Source organism: Aotus nancymaae, unplaced genomic scaffold, assembly GCF_030222135.1.
Source record: "Aotus nancymaae isolate 86718 unplaced genomic scaffold, 86718_ANA_hifiasm-v0.15.2.pri h1tg000021l, whole genome shotgun sequence".
Taxonomy (NCBI): domain Eukaryota; kingdom Metazoa; phylum Chordata; class Mammalia; order Primates; family Aotidae; genus Aotus; species Aotus nancymaae.
In genome coordinates this window covers 30,439,944-30,467,168 of record NW_026988433.1, presented here as the reverse complement: position 1 = coordinate 30,467,168, position 27,225 = coordinate 30,439,944, and the positions used below count along the sequence as shown (strand labels likewise).

Genomic DNA, 27,225 nt, shown 5'->3' with positions numbered 1-27,225 from the left:
AGTTGGACCTTTTCCTCCTGGATTAAGCCTTGAGCATCTCTATCATATTTAAGTAATCCTGGGTTTTCAGTGAACCACTAGAAAGGGTGATCCTGGAGTAAAAAGCATGGCAGGGGCATGGAGGACCATGCAGAAAGGAGTTTCCTTTATACCATGACATCTTCAAAATAGGCTACTTGGATGAAATCATACACTTCTGAGTTTAGTCATATTCTTACCCCCAATGTCATCATTTGCTTGGCTGAGCACTTCTGTCTTATGCCCCTTCTCAGCTCTTCTAATACATAACTTGGAGGATGGTTAGACTTTTTGCACTGTTTGCTTTATTATCTATGATTAAACCAAGGGATCTGAAGAAGATCTCTAAAATCTGAATTATGTGATTCTATTTAGCTTTTCCTCACCCTCAGGGAAATCTAGCACTCTTGCTTTCATTTGCTCCCTTTCTTCTGGTGGAAAAATATTAAATTAGTAAAAGACTTTACACAGTATTTCTGCCCTGTCTTTTTTTTCTGGAATTCTTTCTTAGTTGACCCACTTTGATTATGTGCTGTTGTCTGCTGGCCAGAAGGAGAGCAGCTTTGAATCCAAGCACATCTTTACCTACTTCTGGATCTCAGTGTCCTCGTCTTTAAAATAAAGGGATTGAACCAATTTCTGAGGCCTCTTCCAGTTCTAACATAGTATGGTCCTGCAGTTTTCATGGAGCAGAAACTCATGATTTTAGATATAAAAATAAATTTGTGGTAGGGTGGCGATGGGAGGGGAGTGTTTTCTAGGAGCTGTAGTCAAAATGCAGTGGTTATCATCAGGTATCAGAAGTCTTCTGTCACTGGCTGAATTGTGTCCAAATTCACATGTTGAAGTCCTAATTCCCAGTACATCAAAATATGACTGTATTTGGAGACAGTCTTTACAGAGATAATTAAGTTAAAATGAGGTCAGTGGGGTAGGCCCTAATCCAATCTGGCTGGTGTCCTTTTACACAGAGGATGTTCAGACACAGAGATATGTATGGAGGGAAGATAAAGTAAAGACACAGGGGGAGAAGAAGGAGGTCACCTACAAGCCAAGGGAAGGAACCCATGACAGAGCCTTCTCTAAGGCCCTTGCAAGGGCTGACACGTTGATTTGGGACTTTCAACTCCCAGAACTATAAAAAATTTCAGTTTCTGTGGTTTAAACTACCCAGTCTATAGTACTGTGTTATGGCAGCCCTAGCAAACTTACACATCTTTTGTATCTGATTCCAAAGTGTAAAAAAGATGAAGAAAAGTGCAGTGGCCTCTTCTCAAAAGTTACCTCACAGTCCTCACAGGGTTTTAGGCAATATTGGATGCCCTTTGGCCTAAACCCTGGACTTGACTAAGAAATGCAGCCTCCAATGACATTGCAGGAAAAGGGAATCTGGGAATTTCTATGACACAATTCAGTCTTGCTAAGAATTTCAGGCTAATATTTAACTCTGGACATATATTGACATGGGCAGTTCTTCCATAACAGATTCATACAAAATTTAAAAATGCATATAGAAGCCTTAATTTTTTAAAAAATTCTTTAATTGTGTTTTAGAGGCAGAGAATAGTATGTCTTTTTTGCCTATTTTATAATTTTTATTCTTTTTTTTATATTTGCCACTGTCTTTCTTTGGGCTTTCTAGGGCATTACATTTTTCTTTTCCTTTTTCTCCTTGTTTCTTAGCCACATTCTCTAAAAGGTTACTTCTATTTCCATCACATCATTATCTAGCTCCAGCAGGCCTACTTTTCTTCATTTCCTCTATTGCGTTTTCTGCTTTTCTTTCTTGCTGTCTGCTCCTCTCTCATCATCCTTGCCTCTGTCTGCTTAGTCCTCCTGTCCTCCATTTTTCTTTTTTGCCTCTGCATTCAGCATTTCTGCTTCCAGTCTCCCTCCTCTGCTCTTCCTTCTTTCCTCTGACTTGCAGACTTGCTTCTGTCCCCTCCTTCTGTTCCCCTCCTGGATGTGTCTTTGGCTCACCTTTCCTTCTCCTCTGAGACTTCGTGTTCTTGTTGGTAGTTGGGGGCTGATACTGTAAATATCACAAAAATAATTGCATTGAGAACAAGTGGTTCCCATTGTGTCCCTGAAGACAGAGCCTTTGAATGAGCTCAGAATGTCCAGTCTCCATATGATGCAGGAGACAGCACTGGTACTGGAGAGGGGTCTAGACCTCAGCCACAAGATTCAGCATTCTAGAACTTTGGGACTCATCTCTTGACACCTACTCCCTCTGCAGTTAGAAACCAAGAGGCACTGGGTCACCTGGGAAGAGAAAGAATAAACCTGCCTTCGCCCCAGCAAGCACACTTTCCTGCCACATTCACCTAAAAGTCTTTTCTGAGATCCTTGCCTCCTGACTGATCAGTGGCTTCTGCGTTCTCGGTGTGCTGTGGCTTGCCCAGTCCCCTTCCATCCTGCAGAGGGGCTCCCTGGGGTCACATCTCTAATAAGCCACTGTGGTCCTCTTCCAGCCTCAGCTGAGGTTTAGGACCAGGAAGCAGAAAGGTGTCATTGTGACCTTCTTGATCTCTCATCTTGTGCTTTTGTACAATATTATTTGTTCTAGCTCCAAAGATTAAAACCACATGTTGGCCTTCATTTTTTCAACAGAGTCCCCAAGAAGACTTAAACGAGAGCTAATTTTTTCCTTACTCTACTTCCTTGCTTTCTCTTTTTCCTCCTTGACCTTCTCTTCAGTTCTTATTCTTTCTACTTAATGGCTAAAATTTTAGTTAATCCATTATATTCATTTGTTCATTCATTCACTCATTCAACAAAAATTGATCAAGTGACTCAATGTGCATCAGATGTTTCATGTACTTCTGATGGCATAGATGGTACCTCTGAGGTTTGTTTACAGTCTAGCTCTTAGAAAATAATGCCTGCAGATTTTGATCATTACAAACTTCTAGGCATTCTTATAGCCAAACAGAAATTTCTATTTTTATTGTTTCTTGTTTAATTATGTTTGTTACTGAATGTGAATTTTGAGTACCTCCCATTAGCCTTTTTTTCTTTGCAAGATTACAGAACTTGAAAGGTTACAAGCTTTGTTATTAAGTAAAATTATGACAGACATTAATGATGGTCCAACAATTACTTTATGCAGGCATTTGAAAAGCATCTCAAAGTATATGCATTAACTGCTTAACTCTGACTGATGTGGTAGATATTATTATTATCCCAATGTTACTGATGAAACTGAGGCTTGGATACGTTACATTATTTGGCAAGGGCTCTTAGTTGGTGTGCGGGGAAGCCAGGACTTCACTTTTGTCTAATACCAAAGCCCATGTTTGTTTAGCCACTGTTTTGTAACATCTTCCAATCTTCACATCATCCACAGCCATGGAAGGGGAAATTTGCAATGCAGAGTGACCAAAGAGACGGGGATGTAATCCATCCCTTTGGTGCGAATGGAGCTTTTTTTTACCTGTAAGCCAGGGGTCTATGGGGCAGAATTACTGCTTGGCCCACTCACATGCACAAAAGAGAGACCACTTAAGGATGGTTGGATCCCACCCAGGTGGGCTTACCTTCTGGGTCTTGGGCATGTCAGTGTGGCGCTGCGCACGGGCAGAGCGGGCTGACTTGACAGGCTTGAGGGGTGCGCAGTACATCTCCAGTCTCCTCAGATCACAGCTCCGGAAGCAGCACTCATTCACAATGCCTGTCTGAGGCACCCTCCGACTGCTGGAGCCATACCCAGTGGGCTTGTCTGTACACATCAAACAGAGTGGCCTCATGTTAGAGTGGAACCTGCTTTCTTCAGTCTTCCACCCAGCTCTTGCCTGTCCCCACATCTAGTTAACCTACGTATTCTGCAATGTCTCAACCTCTTCTTGAAACTTTCCCAATGATTCCTGACCCCATGGATCTTTCTGGATTCCAGTATGTCTCCTGGATTCTGTACTACACTCAGCACTAACTCATTCACCACACTATTTGTGGTAATTCTCCCCAAGCTTTGCAACCTGTAGGCAAGGATCTTGTCTATGCCCAATCCTACTCTTTTTTTTATATATTGGCTTCAGAGGATGATAGAAATATTAAAAGAAGATCATGCATTATTTTCTTAATTTTGCTGGCAACTCCACATTGTTTTCATAAGCAGAACAGCTCAGATGTTTGCCTTTTTGTTTAGCTGCTTTGAGTGTATAGTCAGGTTGAACACCAAAGAGGTTTTAAGTTTAGAAAGGGCTCCTCATTTTACTAATGTGAAAACTGAGACTCAGAGGTGGCAAAGACTTGCTCAAGGTCATTCATGCAGCAAATCGTGGAGTCAAGATGCAAACTCAGGTCTACTTGCTGCAAAGCCCAAGTGCCTCATGGAGCCCAGAGGAGCTGTTGTTTGACTGGACAAGTCACTAAGCTCTCTGGGCCTCAGTTTGCCTGTTTGTATAATGGAGTTAATAATATCATCCTTGTAGGAATTGTTTGAGAATTAAATGAAATCATGTATGAATAATGCATAGCACAGAACCTAACGTATAGTGGAGGTCCTAAATAAATCATAGCCAGCTTTCTCCAAGTACCGTCTCCAGGGTCCTCTGTGGTCTGTGGAGAAGCAGTGTCACTATTGACCATATGCAGAAGTCTTGGGACTTGAAATTAATTACAATACCAATCTAATAGGGCTCCCTCTCTTATCACCCCAAGAGACCAGAACAATGAATTCTGTTTCTTATAGAGTAACTACCAAACTGAAACAATGAACAAAATGTCCATCTTTCTTGTGATTCTGTTCTAGCTCAGGCAAGGGCAGAGGGACAGAACCTTGCTTTCTCTTCTCTTCCCTTAACTCTCCTCATCTTCTCCACTGATTCTCAGGCTTAATGGAAGAAAATTTATAAATTATGGGCACAGAAGAATCCAATTAATCAATCTGACATGTATTCAATCTTAATTCCTGACAGAAGAAAACATTACGTTTTAAATCACAAGTCTATGTTTGTGTAGTAATGACACCATTACATGAGGATAGGATTTTGAAAGAATCCTCACGTATTTTGCACTCCCTCATTGGGAGAGATCAGGCCCATGGTAATGGCCCGCTACCAAACTAGCTTGGCTGCCTCCCTGCTGGAAAGGCCAGTATTCATGGCATCCTCTAAGAACCCAAATGCTTTCCTGATGCTTGGCACAGGACCCTAGTGGCTGCTTCCTCCCGTAAAGCAGGTTTATTGTCATTCTTAGGACAGCTGGAGGTAGTAACTCAGTGAGGGTTCATTTGTGGTCTTTCTGGGTGGGGTCTGCTGCTCAGCTCTCAGAGCAGACTCTGTGGGCTCCTGATGGCTGTGGGGTTTGGGAGGGACAGGGCCCTGGCCAGTCGTGCCTCAGCGGGTCCCCTGAGCAATGTAAACAATGTTTTTTGTTTTTATAATCTTTTCCTGGAACTATAAATTAGAGGAAAGACACAAATGGGCTTACATGGTCCTTTGTAATCCACAAAGGACTTCTACATACTTTTTGCTAAGTGGCTAGCCAATAAAGCACAGCTGATACCCTTTGGCTTCTCTCTTGGGGGTGGGAAGGAAGGAAAAGGTAACTTGGCCTATTTTGTGATCATTATACCTTTTGTCCATTACATGTAATGATTGCTCTTTGTTGAAACTATAAATTTCTTAATGAGATGTAATTGGGATTCATTTGTTGATTATGAAATAGTAACTTGATGTTTCGGGGTGGGCTGGTAGGAGGAGCTCCAGAAACTTTCAAAGTTAGCCAACCCAGAAACAACTATTTCAGAATTCATGCTTAGGGTTTGAAGACAGACAAGGGCAGGCTTTGGGATTCCAGGACCTATTTAGTATTTCCCTTCCAAGCTTCTCTGACTTAATTCTGCTGGAGCCCCTTGACTGATATAGGGGGAAGACACCAACCTTCATCTTGGGATGGCAGAGATCATTTCTAAGATTTCATACTCTCTTTTTGGTGACTATAAACAACCACAAAACTCACCACATGTCTATTTCCTCTTGTAAAATAGAAAGTCATCATCATCACAGCAAAAAATAACAGGACATGCTGGGCATCTGGCTTATCACCTTGCTTAAATGAGCTCAGAGTTTGACATGGCCCAGTCAAACTCTAAGCTTATCTAAACTCTGAACTCATGCTTTTTAGTCTATAGATCGATGAATTTAGGTACAGAGAATTTTAGGACTTTTCTGCAATGTTCCATAGAGAAAGCTATCTCATGTCTACATTTGTTAAAATATTGTTGAAATAGTGGCATATAGACTTAAATTTTGCTGTAAATATAATTGCCAATTATCTCTAGTTACCACAATCCAGAGAGATGTTTTTCTTTGTCTACTCATAATGTCTACAATGGACTCATTGTACGTCATTGGAAATACATGAATATAACAAGTGTTTATCTATTGCCTTTTGAAGTTTAATTCATCTTTTGAAGTGCCCTATAAGGTTGATTTTTTTCTGGCTCTACATCAAAATATTTAACAAAAAAAATCTAATTTCTCACCAACTGAAAGATCACAATTGAGGGTCAAAGTTTTGTTCCATATCTTCAAATGCTAAATATTGTTTATTTTTCCAGAACCACAGTAAAGGTATTTGCTGCTGTGGTCTACAACTAGAAGTCTGATACAATGTAATTTATCAGAAAGGTAATAAAACAATTTGCTTCAGTATTTGATATTTTCCTATTTGAGATAGTTATTTTTTAATGACTTGTAAATTATAACTAAAGTCATCTCAATTAATTAAATGAGATGGAACTAATTGTTTTATTTTTGCCTTGAGAAACTCTTCATTAGGGGCTATATAATTCTGCTCCATTGGGCAGAATCAGAGCTGGTAGGTGAATAGGAAGCCAATATTGGCTTAATATAAGAAAGGATTCCTAACAATTTGAATTTACAAGTGTTAGATATGGGACAGATTTCACTGAAAAGTAATGAACTCCTCATTGCAGGAACAGTTAAGTAAAGGCTGTAATAAACATCTGTCAGAGATCCTAGCAGAAGATTCCTTTGTTGAACACAGTGGGTAACTGCTATGGTCTTTTCTATTCCAAACATTCTATAACAAGTGAAGAGATGAAAAAGAAAACTGGGTTGGGCCCAATATTCAGTATGGTTGGAAACTATTTCAAGAAAGAGGTTCAAATATATTCTAACTTAGAAGGTGAAAATTTGTTTTCTATCTATTTGAAGTTGCCCAAGATGCTCAAAACACTTTTAAATTGTCCTTACTCAATGGTACCAAAAAAAAAAAAAAAAAAAAAAAAAGACGAGTGCCTAGTATAGTCCCTTCTATAGCAAGATGTGGTTCAAGAGTTCGGTTGTACTGGCATGATGAAACATTCATGCACTTATTCTACTGTTAGAATGAAAATAGGCATGTATAACATTCCATTGAATATTTCTTGCTGACAGTCTTGACATTGAAAATTTATATATTTATACATTTATTTTGTCAGTTTCGCTTCAAAGGTTTCATAGCATGTAGATCAAAGATTGCTTACCAGACAAGTTGGTCACCACCTAACCAGACTTTGACTCCTCCATGAGTAGACATAATGTTTAGTCACAAGGTACTGCTGTATCTTAAAAGTTGGTCAACAGACAGAATTCCAATGGTTAAACAGCTGGCTTCTATCTATAACAACAGCACTTCCCTTTAAATAATGCATGATCAGGAGAGTAATTCAATAATCTTCAGGGCAAACTTGCTAGTTATAAGGGTTTTGGGCAGAACTGTGGCATCATCAAAACCACACCAATTAGCTGAGTCTCGTATTTTGTCACGGATGCAAGCAACTCACTCCCCTCCATCTCTGAAGGGAAATGTGTAATGCTAAGATTTAACTGGGGTCATCAGTTCTAGAACAAAGGACTCTGATCATTCATCACTGATAAAAATGGTATTACCTCTACTGATGCTGTATAAGTTTTTGTTTCTTTTAGATTTCTGGAAAGCACTTGGGACAATGTATTTGCTTTTAATTTCCTTTGAAACTTCCCATCTTGCTTATTGAGAAAGTTTTGTTTTAACTGTTTCAACTCTATCATTGGAAAGGAAGACATTAATTTGAAGAGTCAGTATTTAATAAAAAATGCAAACGTTTCCAAGTTGGGATACACCTAGTTCTTAAGATAATACATTTGCTATTCTTTGTGTTCTAAGGAATAAAGCTATTCTTTAGAAATTTGCTAACAGGAAGAGGTTCCAAAGTTGATCACTTTTGTCTTTTTAAAGGAGGAAAAAAGAGGTAAGACAATTTAACTTGGATTTTAAGGTCTATTTCTAGGAAATGTTCAATTATGTGTCTGATAAATCACACAAATGAAATTATTAGCTAATAAGAAACAAATCTGCATTTCACTTAGATTAACTAAGGATTGATTATACAACCAAATATTACAGTTAAGATCTGAAGAATCTAGAAACTTAGGTTTTTCACACCAGTTATTTATTTTAGAACTCCAGACACATTGCCAATTTCGAATAACTTGGAATGGTTAGTTTTCAGGGCAAGATTTCTTCCTGGGCCACCTTATTTAATATAAATTCATTTAGTTTGCATTATTTTGCATGGGATGCCAGTAGGGAAATTGTGTAAGATATGAATAATCTTAAAGTAGTCTTCATTTTAGCATTTTAATTACTATTTTCATTTGTGAAAAATGGAGAATCATTTCCCAGTATTTCCTACATATTTAATGGATTTGTAAGGAAAAATTGACTCCTTTCACAAATTTCTAATATAAGGAAAATTGTGATTAGATTATTACCAAGACCCCAATGTAATACATTGAATGGTTGATATTTTCAGAGTTCATAGGATTTGCATTTACTTAAAAACCTTTTGACAGTCAATGTTTTGCCTTTAAAATTTTTTCCATTGAAATCACAACTTGAATTAAAGCAATTATTGAGTTATACATTGCGATGTGCCTAGTAAAGATAAGGAAAGAAGCTTTTACTACTGTAAACTGGCCATATCTTTTTACATTTAGAATAACATGAGCACGTACACACATATACTTAAACACATATTAGGGAATTAAGTGAATTACTGTCATATCAAAGCTGCTGTAAAACACTTTGAAATTCGAATTTTTAAAAAAGATTTTCTAATATCTCTATTGCCTGGCTTATACTTTGCTAGGAGACACTGTACATTTCTGCTTTTCTGTGAAAGGATCTTTCCAAGTCAGATTGACCTTTGGCATCTGTAAAAGTGGAACACTGAGAAAATGTTCTCTTTTCTATGAACTGCATGTCATAAACTTTTCTTGAAAACCTATCAAATGTAGGTATCGATTTCACTTTTGGCCTGTGTTAATTTTTAATTGCCAGTGTTTGCTGGTCTCACTACCTCTCAATTGGACAAGGTCATCTTTTCTAGGAATTATGGCCCTCTATGACCTGCCCCCACCCTCACAACTCAGCAACTCTTTCTTAGCTACTAAATTCTCATAACCCAAAAGACCAAAGTCTTCCATTACCCAATCAAGTCAATGATTTTTTTTCTCTGAGTCTAAAAAGAATGAAGCAGAGTTCTATGGGGCTGCCCCTTTATTGAGAGCCTCCCTTCTTTTGGAAGCCCAAGTCAAGAGCAGGTGTGAAAAGAGTACTATTCAGCTCACCTTGGTTTCCAAGGCCAGGGAGCTAAAGCACAAGTCCTAGGGGCAGTAACAGCGAGAGATTCAAAGCAGAAACATTACTGTTTTAGGACTCTTTGGAGAAGTGAGCAGACAGAGTGGGAAGCAAAATGATGTATTACTTTAGCCTGATACAATGCCCTGGAGGATGAGTGTCTTGCCAGGACAGCACAATTTACTAGCTTAGGTCTGATTCCAGGGCTTGGAGGAGACAGATGTAGCCAACAAAATTATACTTTGGCAAGAGAAATGCTTTGCTGGACAGAAATGTTGTCCTAAGGGAATGGTTTGGTTTATCAGCGTCTAAGGTGAAAGATAATCAAATGCCAAGAGGTCATTTTTATGTTTGAATAATTTCAGTGTTGTTTGCTATATAAGTTAGCCACCATTTTCTAGTTATATGCTTTTTATTATTTAGAACATATTGTAGAATTTGAGTATGATCTGCCTGTGACATCTGCCATACCAATAACAGAAGAAATATGTGAAGTGGTTAAAAGCACAGGTCTGGATTCTACCACTTTTTTACTGTTAGGCTTTGATTTGGCAAAGTACTCAATCTTCTAAGATTCAGGTCCTCATATATAAAAGGGATATATAAGAGTATCTCCTAGGACTGGTATGAAGATTAAGTGAGAATGTACATAAAGTGTTTTGCACAGTGTCTGGTGTATGGTAATCTACATAAATGTTAGCTATTATTATTATGGTGTTGAATTGGCTAACATAGCTAGTTGGACAGGTGTCCTCTTCCTCCATTAGTCTTAAAAATGTATCCTTTCCAAAGTTTGGTGGAAGCAGATGGACTTTCAGATATTGTTATTCACTAAAGTAAATGAAAAACTGTGCTCTTGAAAGAATAACCAAACTTTATGTTGTTTAGACTGTTCTGAATAGTTTTGACCTAGAAGAGACACTATGAGAATGAATCTTTCAATCAAATCAAATAAAACAGAGTCATATGGGTTTATCTTGGCCCCTTGTTACATTTGATTTGTCCTAAATCATCCACTGTCTAAAATCATTGATTTAATATCAATGCTTCTAATTTCCAAACAATGCTGCAAGGCCTGGGATGAGTGTGGTGAAATACATGGTCAGAAATGGTTTCCCAATCACTTTCACCTAACGTGGTATTTCTCTCTGCTCTCTCCACTTTGTGCCTCATTTCATTCTGTTCTCTTCTTTTTCTATTTCTTCTCTCCTGCTATTAACAATCTTTTACATTCTTTTTATTCATTGATATACTTTTGAGCAAGGTTTGTGCCACTGTGGAGTTCATGGTAGGCTAGGTATTAGCATTTCATTTCTTCCCTGTAATGACTGAAAACCAGGGCTCCCTCTCCTGCCAGCCATACTTTGGGAATAAGCAGTTACCCAGTATACAATGTCACCAGGCCTGCTTATTCACTACTCCATCTTGGATCCATGCCTGAATAAGATGAAAACAGACAGCCAGAGAAAGAATAAGAAGGGATGTTGAGGAATCGCATACATGGGCTTCAGAATGAATCTCTCAATCAAGTCAAATAAAACGGAGTCATATGGGTTTATCTTGGCCCCTTGTTACATTTGATTTGTTCTAAATCATCCACTGGTTAAAATCATTGATTTAATATCAATGCTTCTAATTTCCAAACATTTGGAAATTATTTTATTTATTTTTTTTTAGAAAGACTGACAAAAACTGTAAGCGGAGACTGGCTCCAGCCTGGAGATTGTAGCCATGCCACCAGCATTATCTCCCGTACTTACATTCTGATTGTTATTTTACTCTTTCAGATGTGGGAAGAGAGACCTTGTAACAAAACATAAGGCATTTGTGATTAGAGGGTAACGCCCTCTTTCTGGTGCCACAGAAAGATGAATCAGCCAAAGGGATATTAAAACACATTCTCTTTATTTTTAGTTTCTCTCTAAAGTCCCTTCCTTCCTTCTTTCCTTCCTTCCTTCCCTCTTTCTTTCTCTTTCTTCCTCCCTTCCTTCCTTTCTCCCTCCCTCCCCCTTCTTTCTCTTTCTTTCTTTCTTTTTTTCTTTCTTTCTTTCTCAACTTGGCACCTGCCCTCTGTTCTTAGGGGCCCTGTTTCCCATCAGTCTCCTCACTCAGGGATCTGTTTTTTTGCTCAGGGCACATCTGGACATTGTCCCAGGGGTGGGAGTGACATGGTCAGGATGGCAGGTGAAGGAGTGGTGGCTGCCAGGGAAGTCTGGCATGTCTGGAGGGAGAGCGTTGGGAGGTGGAGGCTCCTTAAAGAGAGGCATCCGGGCCTGCATCAGGGAGTAAACTGTTGGAAGACAGCCTCAACAGCAGCAGAAACAGCCCTTGGCACTGTTGCAGAGAAGGGAGCAGCCAGAGTGAGTGACAGACTGAACACAGGAGAGAGGGAAGGAGGGAGGAGATGGTTTGGTGTTACATGATATAAATAACTGCATGGTGCAGACTCAAGTGCCAGTTGGGTTGTGTGTGATATCCCTTTCATGCTGGTGTATCAACAGTATTGTTCTTGGATTGAGAGGTCCCCAAACATTGGGGAATGTTTCTATAGCACCTAGCACAGTGCCATATGCAGAGAAGGAATAAAAACAAGGCAATATGGTATATTGAAAACAACATTAGATTACAAACCCAAATCCTTTGTGTGGATGCACAAGTCACCCAAATTCTCTTGAGATTCAGTTTCTCACGTAAACAACCAGTGTACCAGACAATTTATAGCACCCCTTCTAAAAAGATGACCCTAAATATTATCCAGATGGCCAGGCACTACCCACTTTGTAATCAAATATATATATGACATATTAATGTTTCTAGCTAATAATCAGGGAGTATAGTAGCAAAGCGAAGTTTGATGAGAAAACCAGGAGTTTACTCTTTGTCAGATTTAATTTTGGTTGTAAACAAGATTTGTAAGCTGAATTTAAGGAAAGCATGGATTGGTGTTGAGTTTGATGAAGGAAAATGTCTAATTTGGAGTTGGGCTTGATTAGGGGAAGGAGACAAGCCCATCTATGGTGATTGCAGAGGCCAGCTTGAGGGAGGTCACTCTTCAGAGAGTCATTTGTTGGAGCTGTTGAAGCAGGTGACAGAATCAAGCTACATTTTGAAAACTGGAGTCCCAAGGAAACAGAGATGGTCCTCACTTCTGTGGACACTTAGAAATGAGAATTAGTGTGAGAAGAGTCTTCCTAGCAATCCTTGAGCCTAGCCTTTTACTATTAATCTTCACAAAGCTGCATCTTCATAAGGTAAACAAATGCCTCCTTCTGCCCTCGGAGGACTGTTAATATTGTTGACCAGATTGCTTAATTTCCTAGTGTTCCAGGTAGGCCAGTGTTTTATTTCACTAATTTCCTTGGTGTCTGCCAATGGTACATGAATTCTTTGTGTGATATTCACTTGTTTTCAGGTGGGAAAATGCATAGTTTCCTTGGAAATGTCTAGCTATAACTACATGTTATCTAATCTCTGATAATATGAATGGGCTTCCAGACAGGATATCATCTACGCCACTGGTACCCAACAACTGCCCAGAGTATAAAATCAGAAGATAAAGATTAAACATAATTTTTCAAATGCCATCCTCTTTTTTTTTTGGTAAAATAAGTTACTGCTAATGTTAGTAAAATTTAAAAGTCTATACAAAGAGTGCTCAAGAATGTAGCGGCATTATTTTTTTCAAAATACTAAGCAAGTATGCAGACTGAGGCTGATTGGTTCATTTAGGGTGTGGTTACATTATTTCAGGAAGTTTTATATAAAATCTGGACTCATCAGAGCATTATTTCTTTTCTTTCTGTAGAATTTTGCTGCTATTATTTATTTCCCTTTAATTCTTCATATAGCATTGCTTAAACATGACCATGAAACTTTAAGTGCCTTCCTCAAATTATTGTATTTTAGAATGCCATATATGTTTGAATATTACAGCAAACTTAAGGTCAACTGAAGAGGTTTCTTAGTAATCTTCTGGCCTTCACTGAGCCTGTTTTTAGCCATTGCACTCCTCTCAATCCCCACCCCTCTGAAAACTATTTTTCTGAATTGAAGAAATGAACTGTGAATAAGGAGAAAGAAAGAGAGAGGTGTGGTTAAGTTACAGCTTGTCTCCAAGCTAAATCATGTTCTCATATTTATTTCATCTGGGACCAACACCATGCCCACATTCCCAAACCTCTTTAAATGCCTTTTAACAAATATAATTATCCATCAAGAAAAATCTCTGATTTATTTTACTTAATTCAGCAAAGAAAAATATTCTCAGCTTGTGATATTGGCAGGAGAAATCATACTCTTTTTTTATTTTTATTTTTTCTCACATATTCAAACACACTGTGAATGGCCACATCACTCTGCTTTGGGATCCACTCTGAGGTAATGGCCTTTTGGCCTTCTGGCCAACCGCTTACTTCTGTGAATTTCCTTTCTGAGAACTAGAGGCTGTTGCCCCAGAAGTCATTTTCCAGTTTATCACAGGACCTATCCATGGTTACAGAAGTAGTTTGCCTCCTTGAGAATACGCAATATGAGACCTAATGCGACACACAGCTGGGGAAGCTCCTTTGGTGCAGGGACACCAGGCCAGGATAACTGCTTGTGGGTCATTTTATTTCCCTGGACACTTGCCTTTTGTCTGCTCTCTTGGTCTCAGTCTGAGTTTTTGAGAAAGCTGTGTGGAGGCATCACTTATGCCAATACTTAAGCATAAGTAGCTCTGCCCCTCTCTAGCAGAAATGAGGGCCTAAGTTGAAGATTTCAACGTTCCTTTCTGATACACAGTCTTTCAACAGGGCAGCCTCCATTCTTTCTTCTCAGCCTTCCAGCCAAGTACCTGCTACTGTGTAACCCCATGGGAAGCCTCTTCTCTTTGGGAAAAAGGAGAATATCAAAATCCTTTGACCTCTTGATGGATATGGTCTTTGTAATCTCCGCTATGTTAACTGGACGCCTATTTATATAAAAACTACGTTTAAAAACCTTTAGGCTAATGAATGAAATGACCCTCAAGGTGTTGTAGCAGCTTCATAGAATAAGGATAGGTGAAAAGAAGTGAAGCTTTTGACTCTGAGTAGTAAGAGTTCTGATAAGGGAGTGTGGAGAGAGCTATACGCATCCTCATAACTGAACTGTAAGTTCAAGCTATTGAAGATGACTTAAAGAAAATAATTTTAGTAAAAAGTGGGCTCTGGTTCAGGAATATTTTAATCTACTTCTAAAGACTTGCCAATTTATTTTTCTTCCAAACAACTTGCTCATCTTCTTCTCACTCTGCTTCCTTGCTGTGGTTCAGAAAGACACTCTGGGAAAGGTCACTTGTGAAGGCCTAGCCTTCTCACGTCTTCTCATTGAGCCGGTGCTCCCATGGTCCACTGAGATCTGCCTTTGGCAGGCATTTCCCTCAGTTGGACTCTTAGCCACATAAATTCTTTGCATTTTTCAGAACATCTGTGCCTTCTTTTGTCACATCTTTTTTCCTGGTACTCAACAGGCCACAAATCACCCTGTACTTCTCTTTCCAGGCTGCTGATGTCTTAATACTCTCTTTTCAAAACAAATTCCTCTCTTGTGTCTGGCTGTGGCTCTTGGCTCCCCAGCCTTCTCCTCTTCCCTATCTGGGTTAGTCATCTGTGGCATCACCAAGGGGTCTCTTTTTCTTAGCCTTCTATCTGGCCTGAACTTTTGCATTTCTCTAAATGTCAGAGTTACTACACATACCACACTACCAGGCTTGAAGCCTAGTTAAGTTCCCTAATGTGATTTAAACACAGGAGTGCAGACAACACTTTCATGCAAGCATGAACTCTTGAGAAGACTCAAACTTAGAGGATACCAATTAGCTAGTGAGAGAGAAGGCACTATAACAAGATCCAGAGATACAATCAAATAAAGTTGAAAGTGATTCCATTAAACACAAGTTTCTCTTTGACATTTAGAAAAATCAGGGCCTTTGCAATAATACATTACCAATAGCTTCCCTTTTTGAGTGTTTCCTACTAAGCTTCTATAGTAAATATTACTTTTCTTGTCTTATTACTCATGTGCAGCGTCTACGTGGAGTCAGCATTACTACTATATCCAGTTCACATTTTAGAAAGCTGAGGCTTAGCAAGGTGAAGTAACTTGACCCAAATCATACATCTAATGAGTTGAAGAGCCAGGTCACCTTTATTGGGGATACCTTGAAAGTCAGAGAATTCCCTGGTGATGAAAAACTCTAAAATCGATACCTTTACTGGGATTCTTGTGGGCACATGATGCTAATATTAATGAAGAATGTAAGTGAAGGCATCTAAGTGGGCTTACTAACCTCAGGGTCTGAGCACATGCAGCGCACAGTTTTACCCTAGGTATTCTGGAGAACGACGGAAGGAATCCCATGCATGACTTTTTCCCTTGAGAGAGAAGTCTGTGCACTTCTACAGTTTAGGACATGGCTCTTGCACGCTCACATCTACCCAGTGCTTTGTGACTCTTTTAGTTTCAGATGGGTGCGGTCAGCCTTGTCGCATAGCCAGCCAATACCCTTGAATTGCGTAAAGTTATAACAACTTTAGCAGACACTGAAATAGAGAAGTTTCTCCCATAATCTTAATATCCCAGCAAATCACTTGATCTTCATTTTTTCAAAGTTGTTTCTATTTCTCATCCAGATTCATACATTGTTTTGGCATAGCAACAGCCACAACCTAAATTTAATGTAGTATCATATTTTTTCCCCACTTAACATTATATTGTAAGCATTTCCCATATTGCTATATAGTTTTTATAATTATAATTTTATAACTGCAGAATATTTTACTGAGTAGATATGCCATTATTTTTTTCTTTAACCATTTTCCTGTTACTAGGCATTTAGGCTTTTTCTAGTTTTATCATCATTTTGACTAATGCAGCAATAAATGTCTTTGTGCTTCCCAGGAATGGAATTACTGAGTCAAAGGGTATTATCAGACAATCCTATTTTGATGAAAGCCCACAATTTTGCATAAGGACCAGAGGAATTTAATCAACAAAGCAGAGAATTATATCCAGATTTTCTCATGGGATTAGAAAAGAGACAGCCAAGGTGGAGCACAGACAGGGATCTTACCTGTGTCCTCTGAATTAGAATAAGTGAACCGATGTATGTTTTCAATTACTAGTGCAGTTTCCTTTGAAGGAAACATAGGGCGTAACCAAGACTTGAGTCTGGCATCCAAAGTTTTCTAAGTAGAAGTAAAACCAAGGAAAATGAAATTGATGACAAGAGACTCTGGTTCTCTCAACTTTGAAAATCACTGAGTACCTATTAGGTTTCTTCTCTAGGGTGGGGAGAGGGGTTCAGAGCATGCAGCTGCCAAGACAGCACCACACCTCAGTGTATGGGAGTGGGAGAGTTTGCATCCTAAATAACAAAGTTTCTGCTCCTGTGCTCTTTCTGAACCCAGGTCCTCTCTGGAGAACCTGGCTCCTCCCTAACCTGGTGTCTCTCCACCTTTGTTTGGGTCATGATATCCCTGACAATTGGCCATCTCATCCAATCCAAAATTTGGCTGAACACTCCTGTCCTCCTTTCATCACAGTGTTATTCTCCTTCTTATAAACATTCAATCACATATGTTTCTTGAGCACCTACTGAATTCTAGATGCTATTCTCAGTATCAGGGATAAAACAGACAAAAACAGAATAACACGTCACTAAATTCTTATAATCAGGATAACTGTAACAAACTTAAAGGAAACTGCAATGCAGGGATGCTGGACTCGACAGTTCAAGGATAATTGCTCAGAAAAATTGTTGAAGTCTCAGTAAGTCTAGCAACACAAAACTTCTTCAGGCCCCCATGAAAATTCTTGTCTGATGACTTCATTCCCATTAACTTCTCTAAATATGGAAAATGATTACTTGGTATATCATAAATGAGTTCTTAATTGTGTATTACCCTTTATTTTCTGTTTTGTGAAGACTGGCTCATTCTTTCCAACTTGATTTTGAGCATCTTGAGGGCAGAAACTGTTATCTCATGCTTCTGTGTCTAGAAGCACAACACTGGGCACTTGGACAATTCACAAATGCTCACTGATTGGTGGATTGACAAGTCGGGTGCACAAACAGTACAGAGAAGAGCAATAGAAGAAATTTATGCTTTGGAAAGAAGAAACCTAACACCAGGGCCACTCTGTGTGTCTCCCTTTCCTTTCTTGTTGAAAGAGGATGATCATTGTATTTCCGTCTACAGGGTTGTTGTAAATTAAGGCACAAAGAGAGCTTGAGACAGCTTGTGGCACACAGCAAGTACTCCCAGAATGTCATCTCACATCACCCTCCTTAGCATCATCATGATGAACTGATTGTGATGTTGTGTAGAGAAGTGCTTAGAACACAGGCTCTGGAGCAGTTTGCCTGGCTTCAGATGCTGTCTCAACCATTTCTTTTTTTATTTGAAAGAAATTTTTTAAAAATTTCATGTGTTTTGTCATTTGAGTTCAGAGAGCATTTCAAAAGTACAGTCATCTCTGTATTTGCAGATTCCATGACCACAACCGTAAATGGAAAATATTTGAAAGAAAATTAAAAATAACAATATAACAAATATAATACAAAATTAAAAAATATAATATAACAAGTGTTTACATAGCATTTACATTGTATTAGATGTTATAAGTGATCCAGAGATGATTTTAAAGTACACAAGAGGATGTGCATAGGTTACATGCACATATTAATACTACACCATTTTACATAAGGGCCTCAAGCATACCATTTATGACTATGTGATGTGGGGAAGCTTCTTAACCTCTCAGGTAGCATCCAGAAAGAGGCAAATACTCACCTCACAAGGTGCTCATGATGCATGCATGAGTAAACACTTACCCAATGTTAGTTAAAATTATTCAGCAAAGACTCAGTGAATGGCTATTATGTGCCTGGGCGTGGTGCTCAGAATACAGAAGAGGACACAGGTTACACAGTCTCTCCACTTCCCCCGGCATGCCTGCAGTCCATAATGTGTATTGGCATCATTGATCCATATAGCTAACTCCAGATCATGCCTGGAAGTTCACAAATCTTTTTCACATATGTTCTGTGCATCAACCATTTCAGCAATTTTATGATGCCAATGCAATTATTCCCATTACACAGATCAAAAAACTGAAAGTTTAAGTGGCTTATGAATCTGGAAGTTCCTTTGATTTCAAATGGCAAGACTTTATCATCTACATACTTGTCCCCAAGCCTCATGAAAGGATGAAATTCAGGCCCAAAAATCTTGGGGGTTCCTGAAGCAGCTAGTGCCCAAGATAACTAACATACTGTGGGGTGAGAGGATACACAATGACACTTATCAGTGGTTTTTAAACTTAAGCCTGCATCCTTATCACCTAGAGGGCTCATTAAAACACTAATCAACAGGCCCCACCTTTAGAGTCGCTGTTTCAACAGGTCTGGGGTGGTGCTTGAGCATTTATATTTTCCCCAAGTTCTCAGATGATGCCAATGCCTGTGTGCAGTGTCACCTTCTAATATGTGTGTATAGTATATGAAATGATCAAGTCCTAGAGCACTGGAGAGAAGGGAAGAGACAATAAAGACTGCAGTCCTGGAAAATACTTCTTACACTTTAAAAACTCCAGAAAGCCTCATATCACCTGTGAAAATTGCCTAATAAAAGTATCTGTATGTCAGTTTGGTGGCAAAACCAGTTTTATTGCAAAACAGAAAGAAAAAAATTATAACCCTTCAAAGTAAGAAACTGAACTGAAACAAAAGACACATGTTGACCTTTTTCCGTTCCCTGCAATTTTTGTTTGCACAGTCTGTCCTTCTGAATTCCAGCTAGCACCTGAAGACAACAAGCCAGGTCTCAGGGAAGGAAATTAGAGCCTTAGCAGATTCCCCAGCCAAATGGAAAGCTAGAAACACAAGCTAGTCTTCTGATATTGAAAGTTGCCTTTTCTAAATACCAAGTTCAATTTATTTTTAAGCTTTCAAAATTGTCAGATGGCCAGTCAAGCCAACCTGTTCAATTGCAAAACTCAGCTCAGAAGACAGACTTCCCAAGAACTCAGATCTACCCTTCTATGCCTTTGCCCTATAACCTCGTAGGGTAATGCAGAGAAACCAAAAAGGAGGTGTGGGTTTGGGGCACCTCCAGTACCACATCGTCAAAATATCCTTTCATGGATCATTCAAAATTCGTGGCAAAGGAGGGTGAAATGTAATATACCACTATGTAATTATACAAAGCAGAGGCCATTTAATTTTGCAAAAAAGTATTATAAATTATTATTTTTCAGTCAGATTGCATCTAATCATCAGAATTTCTCAAGTAAGTGTTAGGATCAATCTCACTGAGGAAACAGGGTTAATTAATCCAACTGATTCCATGCATAAGTGGCAGAAAGAAGTCACATGAAGCCCTATTTGTTTTCTGAGCCCTTCTGATGAGACTGTGTGTGAGGCTCTCATAGCTTTAAATCCAACAGTGCCCAAAGGCAGGAAATCCATATTGGGAGCACTGGGAGGGAAGGCAGGGGCCACTGCTGGCTTCATAATTACAGCGTTCCTCCAGGTCCCTGTTTCCGTTTTCCTTTAAATAAGAAGTTGGGTTTTTAATCATTCTCTTTCTAGTCACTTCCTTCCTGCTGCCTTGCTAGGTCATTTCAGCACATGCCTTCTCAACGAATCTATTTCTGGAGAAGACAGAGGAAAAATGACCTCATTCACCCATTGAGAAGTCAACAGAGCATCCCCAGGGCTAGCTAGTACCTCTGTGTGGAGGGGTCTCCCTGGAGTCCCTAGTGGTTTCTCATGCAATTGCCACCTCGGGACTCTGCGGGGGAACCTGCCACAGGTGCAGAAACACATACTAGCACCACTTGTGTACTGGGCACTCCACCAAGGCTGAAGGAAGCTTGAGAAGTTGTAGGATGCTTGATCTTGTCCCAAGGAAGACATAGGCTAATCAAAAACATGGACCAAGATTGTCTTTTCACTCTGTTAATTGTTCCTTTGCTGTGCAGAAGCTTTTTAGTTTGGTGTAATTCAATTTGCCTATTTTTGCTTTTGTTGCTTTGCTTTTGGGGTCTTATCCAAACCAATGTCAAAAGACGAATACCATATGACGTCACTCATATATGGAATCTAAAGAAATTAATCTTTTAGAAGTAGAGAGTAGAATAGTGGTTACCAGAGGCTGGGGAGGGTTAGGTGGAGAGATAGAGAGAAACTAATCAAGGGGTACAAAGTTACGGTTAGGAGGAATAATATCTGGTGTTCTATTGCACAATAGGGTGACTCTGGTTAACAGTATTGTATATTTTGAAATAGTTAGAAGAGGGGATATTGAATGTTCTCATCACAAAGAAATGGTAAAGATATGAGATGATCACTATGCTAAATACCCTGTTAGACTTTTACACAATGTGTGCATGTATCAGAACCTCACATGTACCCCATAAATATTTACAATGATTATGTGTTAATTGAAAGCAAACATACAAACTGAAAAGATACCATAGACAAAGATGTCAACATAACCAGAGCAGAAACCTATTTGAACTTTAGCACTGGACAAACAGGTCCTTAGAAATCCTCCAGTTTAGAGATGCATTTTGGTAGGAGGCCTGTGAACCCTCTGCATGATGTATAATTATGTACGTTTGTGGGTTTTCCTGGAAAGAGAACATTTAGATACTCAGAAGAGTCTCAAAAGACTCCATGATCTGAGAAAACTAAAGAAGCATAGGCCCAGGGTCACAAGAGAAGCTGAGGCAAAGTGAGGGAGGACTCCCTGCCTTCCTCTGCGGTCTTCTTTCTGTCACACTCTTCAGAGACATTGATGACTGGCCTGCATATTGGCTGCTGGTGATTTGGAATCACATCCCAAATGCCAAATCCAATGTCAAAGACACCTGAGGATCCAAGCAATCGTCTCAGCTTAGCATTCACCGAAGAGTGTTCTTCAAGAATTTCCATGCAAAAAGCGTAGGAAACAGCTGTAAACATTATTTTGGAGAGTCTTAAAGTTCACCAGCCTATTCAAGATTGTGGGAACAGCCTATTCAGGTTCCACAGGGAAGAAATCTCTTTCATGTACTAAAGTCCACTCTCTTCACACAATAGACCACTGAACTCCTGTTTTCCAGGAATGCCCATTAACTTTCTGAGGAACAAAGGCACCCTTATCCTGAAATTCCTTTTTTTTTATCACTTCTTTTGATTAAAGAACATGAGAGAATCCTTTGGGAATGTAAATAATTACTAACAAGGCATTATAAAGCATGAACACCTCAGAAAAAGTTAGTGCTGGGTCTGTGAGAAGAAAACATGAGGCCGGGCGCAGTGGCTCAAGCCTGTAATCCCAGCACTTTGGGAGGCCGAGGCGGGTGGATCACAAGGTCAAGAGATCGAGACCATCCTGGTGAAACCCCGTCTCTACTAATACAAAAAATTAGCTGGGCATGATGGCACGCGCCTGTAATCCCAGCTACTCAGGAGGCTGAGGCAGGAGAATTGCCTGAACCCAGGAGGCGGAGGTTGCGGTGAGCCGAGATCGCGCCATTGCACTCCAGCCTGGGTAACGAGAGCGAAACTCCGTATCAAAAAAAAAAAAAAAAAAAAGAAAAGAAAAGAAAACATGAGTGAGTGGGTTTGCTATAGGGGATTGGTTCGGAATAACAGAACTCTGCTAAACTGAAAGGTCTTCAGGATCTTTTTCTCAGGGTGGACCGCCCCCATCAAATCCATCTAAGGCAGTACCACCCTCAGGTTCATCATCCCATGATTTCTTTCAAAACGTTTATCAAGGATGACATGGTCTTGTTTATTTGTTGCTTGACTTGTAATTTGTCTCTGTCCTCCCCCATACCCATTGGAACGTGGGATCTATGAAGCCAATAGCGTTTTATTCCCTATTCACTACCATAAGCACAACATTTGCAACAGTTCTACACAGAATAAGTACTTAAGGAGTACATTTAGGATACATGTAGGAACATTAGTTCCTGGATTAGTTCCTGGAACATTAGTGAATGGATAGAGAAACTGTTCATCGCTGTGCGTCCACTGCCTACCCTGTGTTCAAAAGATATGTGGTGAATAAATGAATGGAGAGGGGTGGCCTGCATTGTTTTTCATGCTCAAACCATGCTTGTGAGTATTGGGAGAAATGATTGATATTCAGGCCCTTCTTGGATTCATATAAAATTGAGTTTCCTTCCTCAATGACAAATAATACACTAGAATGTTTTTCAGATGGCACTAAGTCAGGTAAAGAAACATTAGAAGGTAGGATTTGAATTTAAGGAGACCTTTTAACAATTTAGAAACAAGGAGTCATTAAAAACAGAAAGATGTTTAAAATAGACAAAAATGGGCTCCACCTGGCAGAAACAAGTACTATAACAAAATAGCTGTGGGCCCTGAGTGAGCAGGAAAGTACTACAACAAATTGTAATATGAGGCAGGTGTATGTAGAGAATTATGAAACAAAAGCCTAGAGAGTAATCTTTCCACAAAACTTGGCATTGTTGAGGTTTTAATTAGAGTGGGAACTCAGATTTCATCCTCCTATTTTAAGGCTCATTTGGAGAACCTGGAAAAGATCCAGCTAGGAGTGGTGGGGTGGGGGGAAGATTAACTGGGTGAAAAATGAAGTTAAGATCTAACCCAAAAAAGAAAAGGCTAAGAAGTGACTTAATCACCAGCACCAGGTATAAGAAGACTGATTATTACACAGAAGATTCTTCTTTTCTGAGGACTAGACAAGGGTAAACAGATTCGAGCCACATTGGAACCATTTCAACTTAAACGTTGGGAAGAATTTCTTAATTATAAGGGGAAACATGCTGACCCGGGGCGCTGCGGGAAGCTGAGCAGTTGCTCCTCTGGAGATCTTTAAATGTAGGATGACAACTATCCGCCTTGGAAGGCTTAGATAGAAGCAAGGGACTGGACCTAAGGACCTCTTGGCTTTTCTTCCATCTTTGATTCTTACTGCCGCTAAGCATCCCCATTCTACAGAAATCCTCCATTCCGGTCATAAGACAGACCCCACACTGTTCAAATCCGCACGGCTTCCCCTGGGAGGAGCTTGATTGTTCTCTTCTGAATTGGAAGGAAACTGATCATGTTGCCTCAGCTGCTTCCCTTCTCCAGCCCCCACAGAGAGAGGACAGCTTTGGTCCTGATGGGCCTCCCCAAATACTGGAATGGGCCTGCCTTTCCTTCTTGTGTGGGATTGGAAGATGTGGATTCAGTTGGAGACAGCCGATTTCTCCAAGAATCATGGAATGTCAGAGCTGCAGACATTTCAGAGCTAATCTAGACCCATCTCCTTGCTACTCAAATCAGGCAACTGAGAACCTGGAAGACTAAATGATTCTCTCCAGGTAGTGCAGCTGGTTGTTTTCCATGGGACTAAAATCCAGACCTCTGGCTCCTTATTCTACACTGCCTCTTTGCTACCTGTGTTTCTACTGCAGTTAGAAAGAACATTTTTCATGTAGATAGAATGTTTAAATTCTTATCTTTCGCAGCTGGACTGCAGGTGAAAAAAATGTGCAAGAGAGAGCAGAAATTCTAATAATAGATTTTCTGGCAGCGTTATTCAACTTGAGTGAACAAGGATAGGTCACTCAGACTCTCTAGCAGGTCAGTTTCCCCGTACTGAAGTGAGGCATTTGGGCCAGGAACATTTTAAGGCTTGTGCAAACTTCAATATGTTGTGATTCTGTGATTTGAAATTTCAGCTATAAAAATTATGAATAGAAACTCAGCTTTTGGTCTAAAAGAATGAGTTTTTTGGGAGATCATTTATGATGTAATTGGATGGTGCTCAGTTGTTTTTAGACTCTAAAATGGCAATTTTATTTTTATTTTTAAAAGTAATTTAAAAAATATTGTGACGGGGAATATGCTCCAACTATCACCTGTACAAGGAAAGCTCCAAGCCTCCTCTTCTATGCAGTCCCTTCACTGAGCTTTGGACAGGCACCCTACTGACTCATGGGAATTATCTTCTAAATGCTCAAGTATCAGTCAGTATATCTGAAACCAAAGTCAAAATCTTTGCCATTGACCAAAGTCTCAACCAAAGTTAAGTCAACAAAGTCAAATCCTCTGGACTTGCTCCTATCTGCACCATTATCTTCTTGCTTACCCAGACTCAAAATGTTACAGTCATCTTAACTCCTTTCTATTCCTTTAACCAGGCAGGCAATATATTGCATCATGTCTTTCATTATCATAGATTTCAGGTCTTCCCACTCTTACTGCCCACTGCTCCTGAAAAATTCCAGGTACTCATGACGCTCCTGCTTCCAGCTTTCACCTGCCCATTAGATGAGCTGAAGCAAAGTGGGTAGGGAACATAGAATAATGGTTTCAGGAATGACAAGTAGGAGTGGGCAATATTTGGGAAGCAGGCTATAGAGTGAAATAACTTGAGAGAAGCATGATACCCCAAATCTTCAGAGCTCTTGGACAGAGCATGGGCTTCTCATAGAATGTGAAAAGGGGTCACAAGTCATTTTATGTAGATATTGGAGAAAAACGTGACCTAAGGAGACTGGAAAACCTGAGTGCATCTGATTTATACATATGCTCTATCATTTACCTTTTACAAAGTCCTGTGAGATGGACACTGTTATCATCTTCACTTTACAATTGAAAATGCTGAGCCATAGTAAAGTCTATTTATTTGTCTCAGGTCACTCACTCACTAAATGTCCAAATCAGGATCCAAACTCGAGACTTTCTGAACACTAAATCATTACACTGCTTCTTCTTCCTCTTTTTTTTCCTTCTTCTTCTTCGTCTTCATCTTCATCTTTGTCTTCATCTTCGTCGTCGTCTTTGAGACAGGGTTTTGGTCCGTTGCCTAGGCTGGAGTGCAGTAGTGTCGTCATGGCTAACTTCGCAGCTTCAATCTCCCAGGATCCAGCAATCCTCCCATCTCAGCCTCCTGAGTAGCTGGTACTACAGGCATGCATTACCATGTCTGGTTAATTTTTTATTTTTTATAGAGACAGGGTCTCATTTTGCTGCCCAGGCTGGTCTCAAACTCCTGGGCTCAAGTAGTTTTCCTGCCTTGGCCTTTTGCTCAAAGTGCTGGAATTTCAGCCATGAGCCCCACCTGGCAACACTGCTTCTTTAGTAGAAACTTCCTGCCTAGACAGAAATAAATGGGAATAGCTTAGTGCATCTTAGAGCATCTCCTAAGAGAAACTTGGTGTGAAACAATGGGAAATAAAGCCTGGTACTTGACATAGGCTTTTAATTCATTTACTTGATTTGACATAGTGGATGATGTCAAAATAGGTACTTTTTTTTTTTTCTATCTTTTTCCCTGTGACTTTTCACATTAGTTTGCTTGGCCTGATAGAGTGCACTGAAAATGCATGCTCTTTGCATTCTAAAAACCCCACTACCTCAACCCCTATCATTTTAGGCTCCTTTTTTAAGCTCTGCTGATTCTAATTGTCATCTCTTATGATACTGACAAGTTTATTAATTGCTTCTGTCTTGTTTGACACCATCCAACAATAACAGGAAAAAAAAAGGGCAACCGAGGATAAAGACATTCTCTTGAGCAGCTGCTCATTTGCTCCAACGCATCTGGCTAATGGATAGAGTATAAAAATGCTCAAGAAATATGGCTGCCAGGAACGTTGCTAATGTTTTTATGCCCAAGTTGATCTAAACGCTCAAGCTAAGGCAGTCTTAAATGCAGACAGACCGATAATAATAAATATTGAATAAGTATCTACCATATATGCCAGGCAGTGTGCTAGGCACCACTGGTTATCTTATTCATCCTACAGGAACCTAATAGGGAGGTGCTATTGCTGTTTTTGATAGCATGGGAAATGTCTTAGAGATCACACAGATCATTAAGTGATGCTAACAGGATCAGATAGAACTTAAGGAGCTCAGGGATAGTTTCTTTGGCAGAGATTCCTAGTAATTTCCCAATAGGTATTTCCTCCTCTTTCTGTAATAATAGAAACCCTAATTTTCAGCTAACTGTATTTTCCAGTCTACTTTAGAGCTCCATGTGGCCAATGTGCTCAAGTTCTAGGAAATGAAATATCAGTGAAAGTGTCACATGAAAGCTTCTGAGATCCTTCATTAAAAGACAACCAAAATGCATCCTTTGCTTTTTTTCATCTTTCTGTTGGCTAGAGCATGGGTATAATGTTGAACCTCCAGCAGTCATCTTGGGCCCTGTAGATGCAGGCCACCATGCTGGGATGGTGAAATAGAAAGCTAGAAAGATCTGGGTCCTTGAAGATTTTGTGGCACAAGGCTACTTTGCACAGCAGATAGCTCAGCAGCCCTGAACTATGTATTTTGGGACTACTACATGAGGGAGAAATAAACTTCCATCTTGTTTAAGTCAATATAATTCTCGAACTCCTTTTCTCACAGAGTATTTTCATGATAACTTCCTCTTGAATGAATAAAGCAATAGATCACTGGCTGGTTACTAATGCCTCAAATGTCTCCATTATGGCTTTGTTCATTGAATTAAGATATATTTACACAGAGTTTCTGGAAAGGAAAATAACAGATCACTGAGAGCACAT

General features: G+C 39.6%; 1 protein-coding gene across 4 annotated transcripts in view; it reads right to left on the bottom strand.

Annotated features, from left to right (window-relative positions):
- The window catches only part of IGF1 (insulin like growth factor 1), an 80,953-nt gene that overhangs the window by 18,815 nt on the left and 34,913 nt on the right, over positions 1-27,225 (bottom strand). For 2 of the 4 annotated variants that reach the window (XM_012469219.3, XM_021675557.2), the window contains exons 3-4: positions 3,558-3,739; positions 1,297-2,050 (exon numbers count right to left, since the gene is read on the bottom strand). In XM_012469219.3, the coding sequence (XP_012324642.3) occupies positions 1,826-2,050; positions 3,558-3,739 (407 nt within the window). In that variant the 3' untranslated portion in view covers positions 1,297-1,825. Of the gene's footprint in view, positions 1-1,296; positions 2,051-3,557; positions 3,740-27,225 lie in introns of those variants that run through there. The other 2 variants (XM_021675558.2, XM_021675559.2) reach the window with 1 other exon arrangement.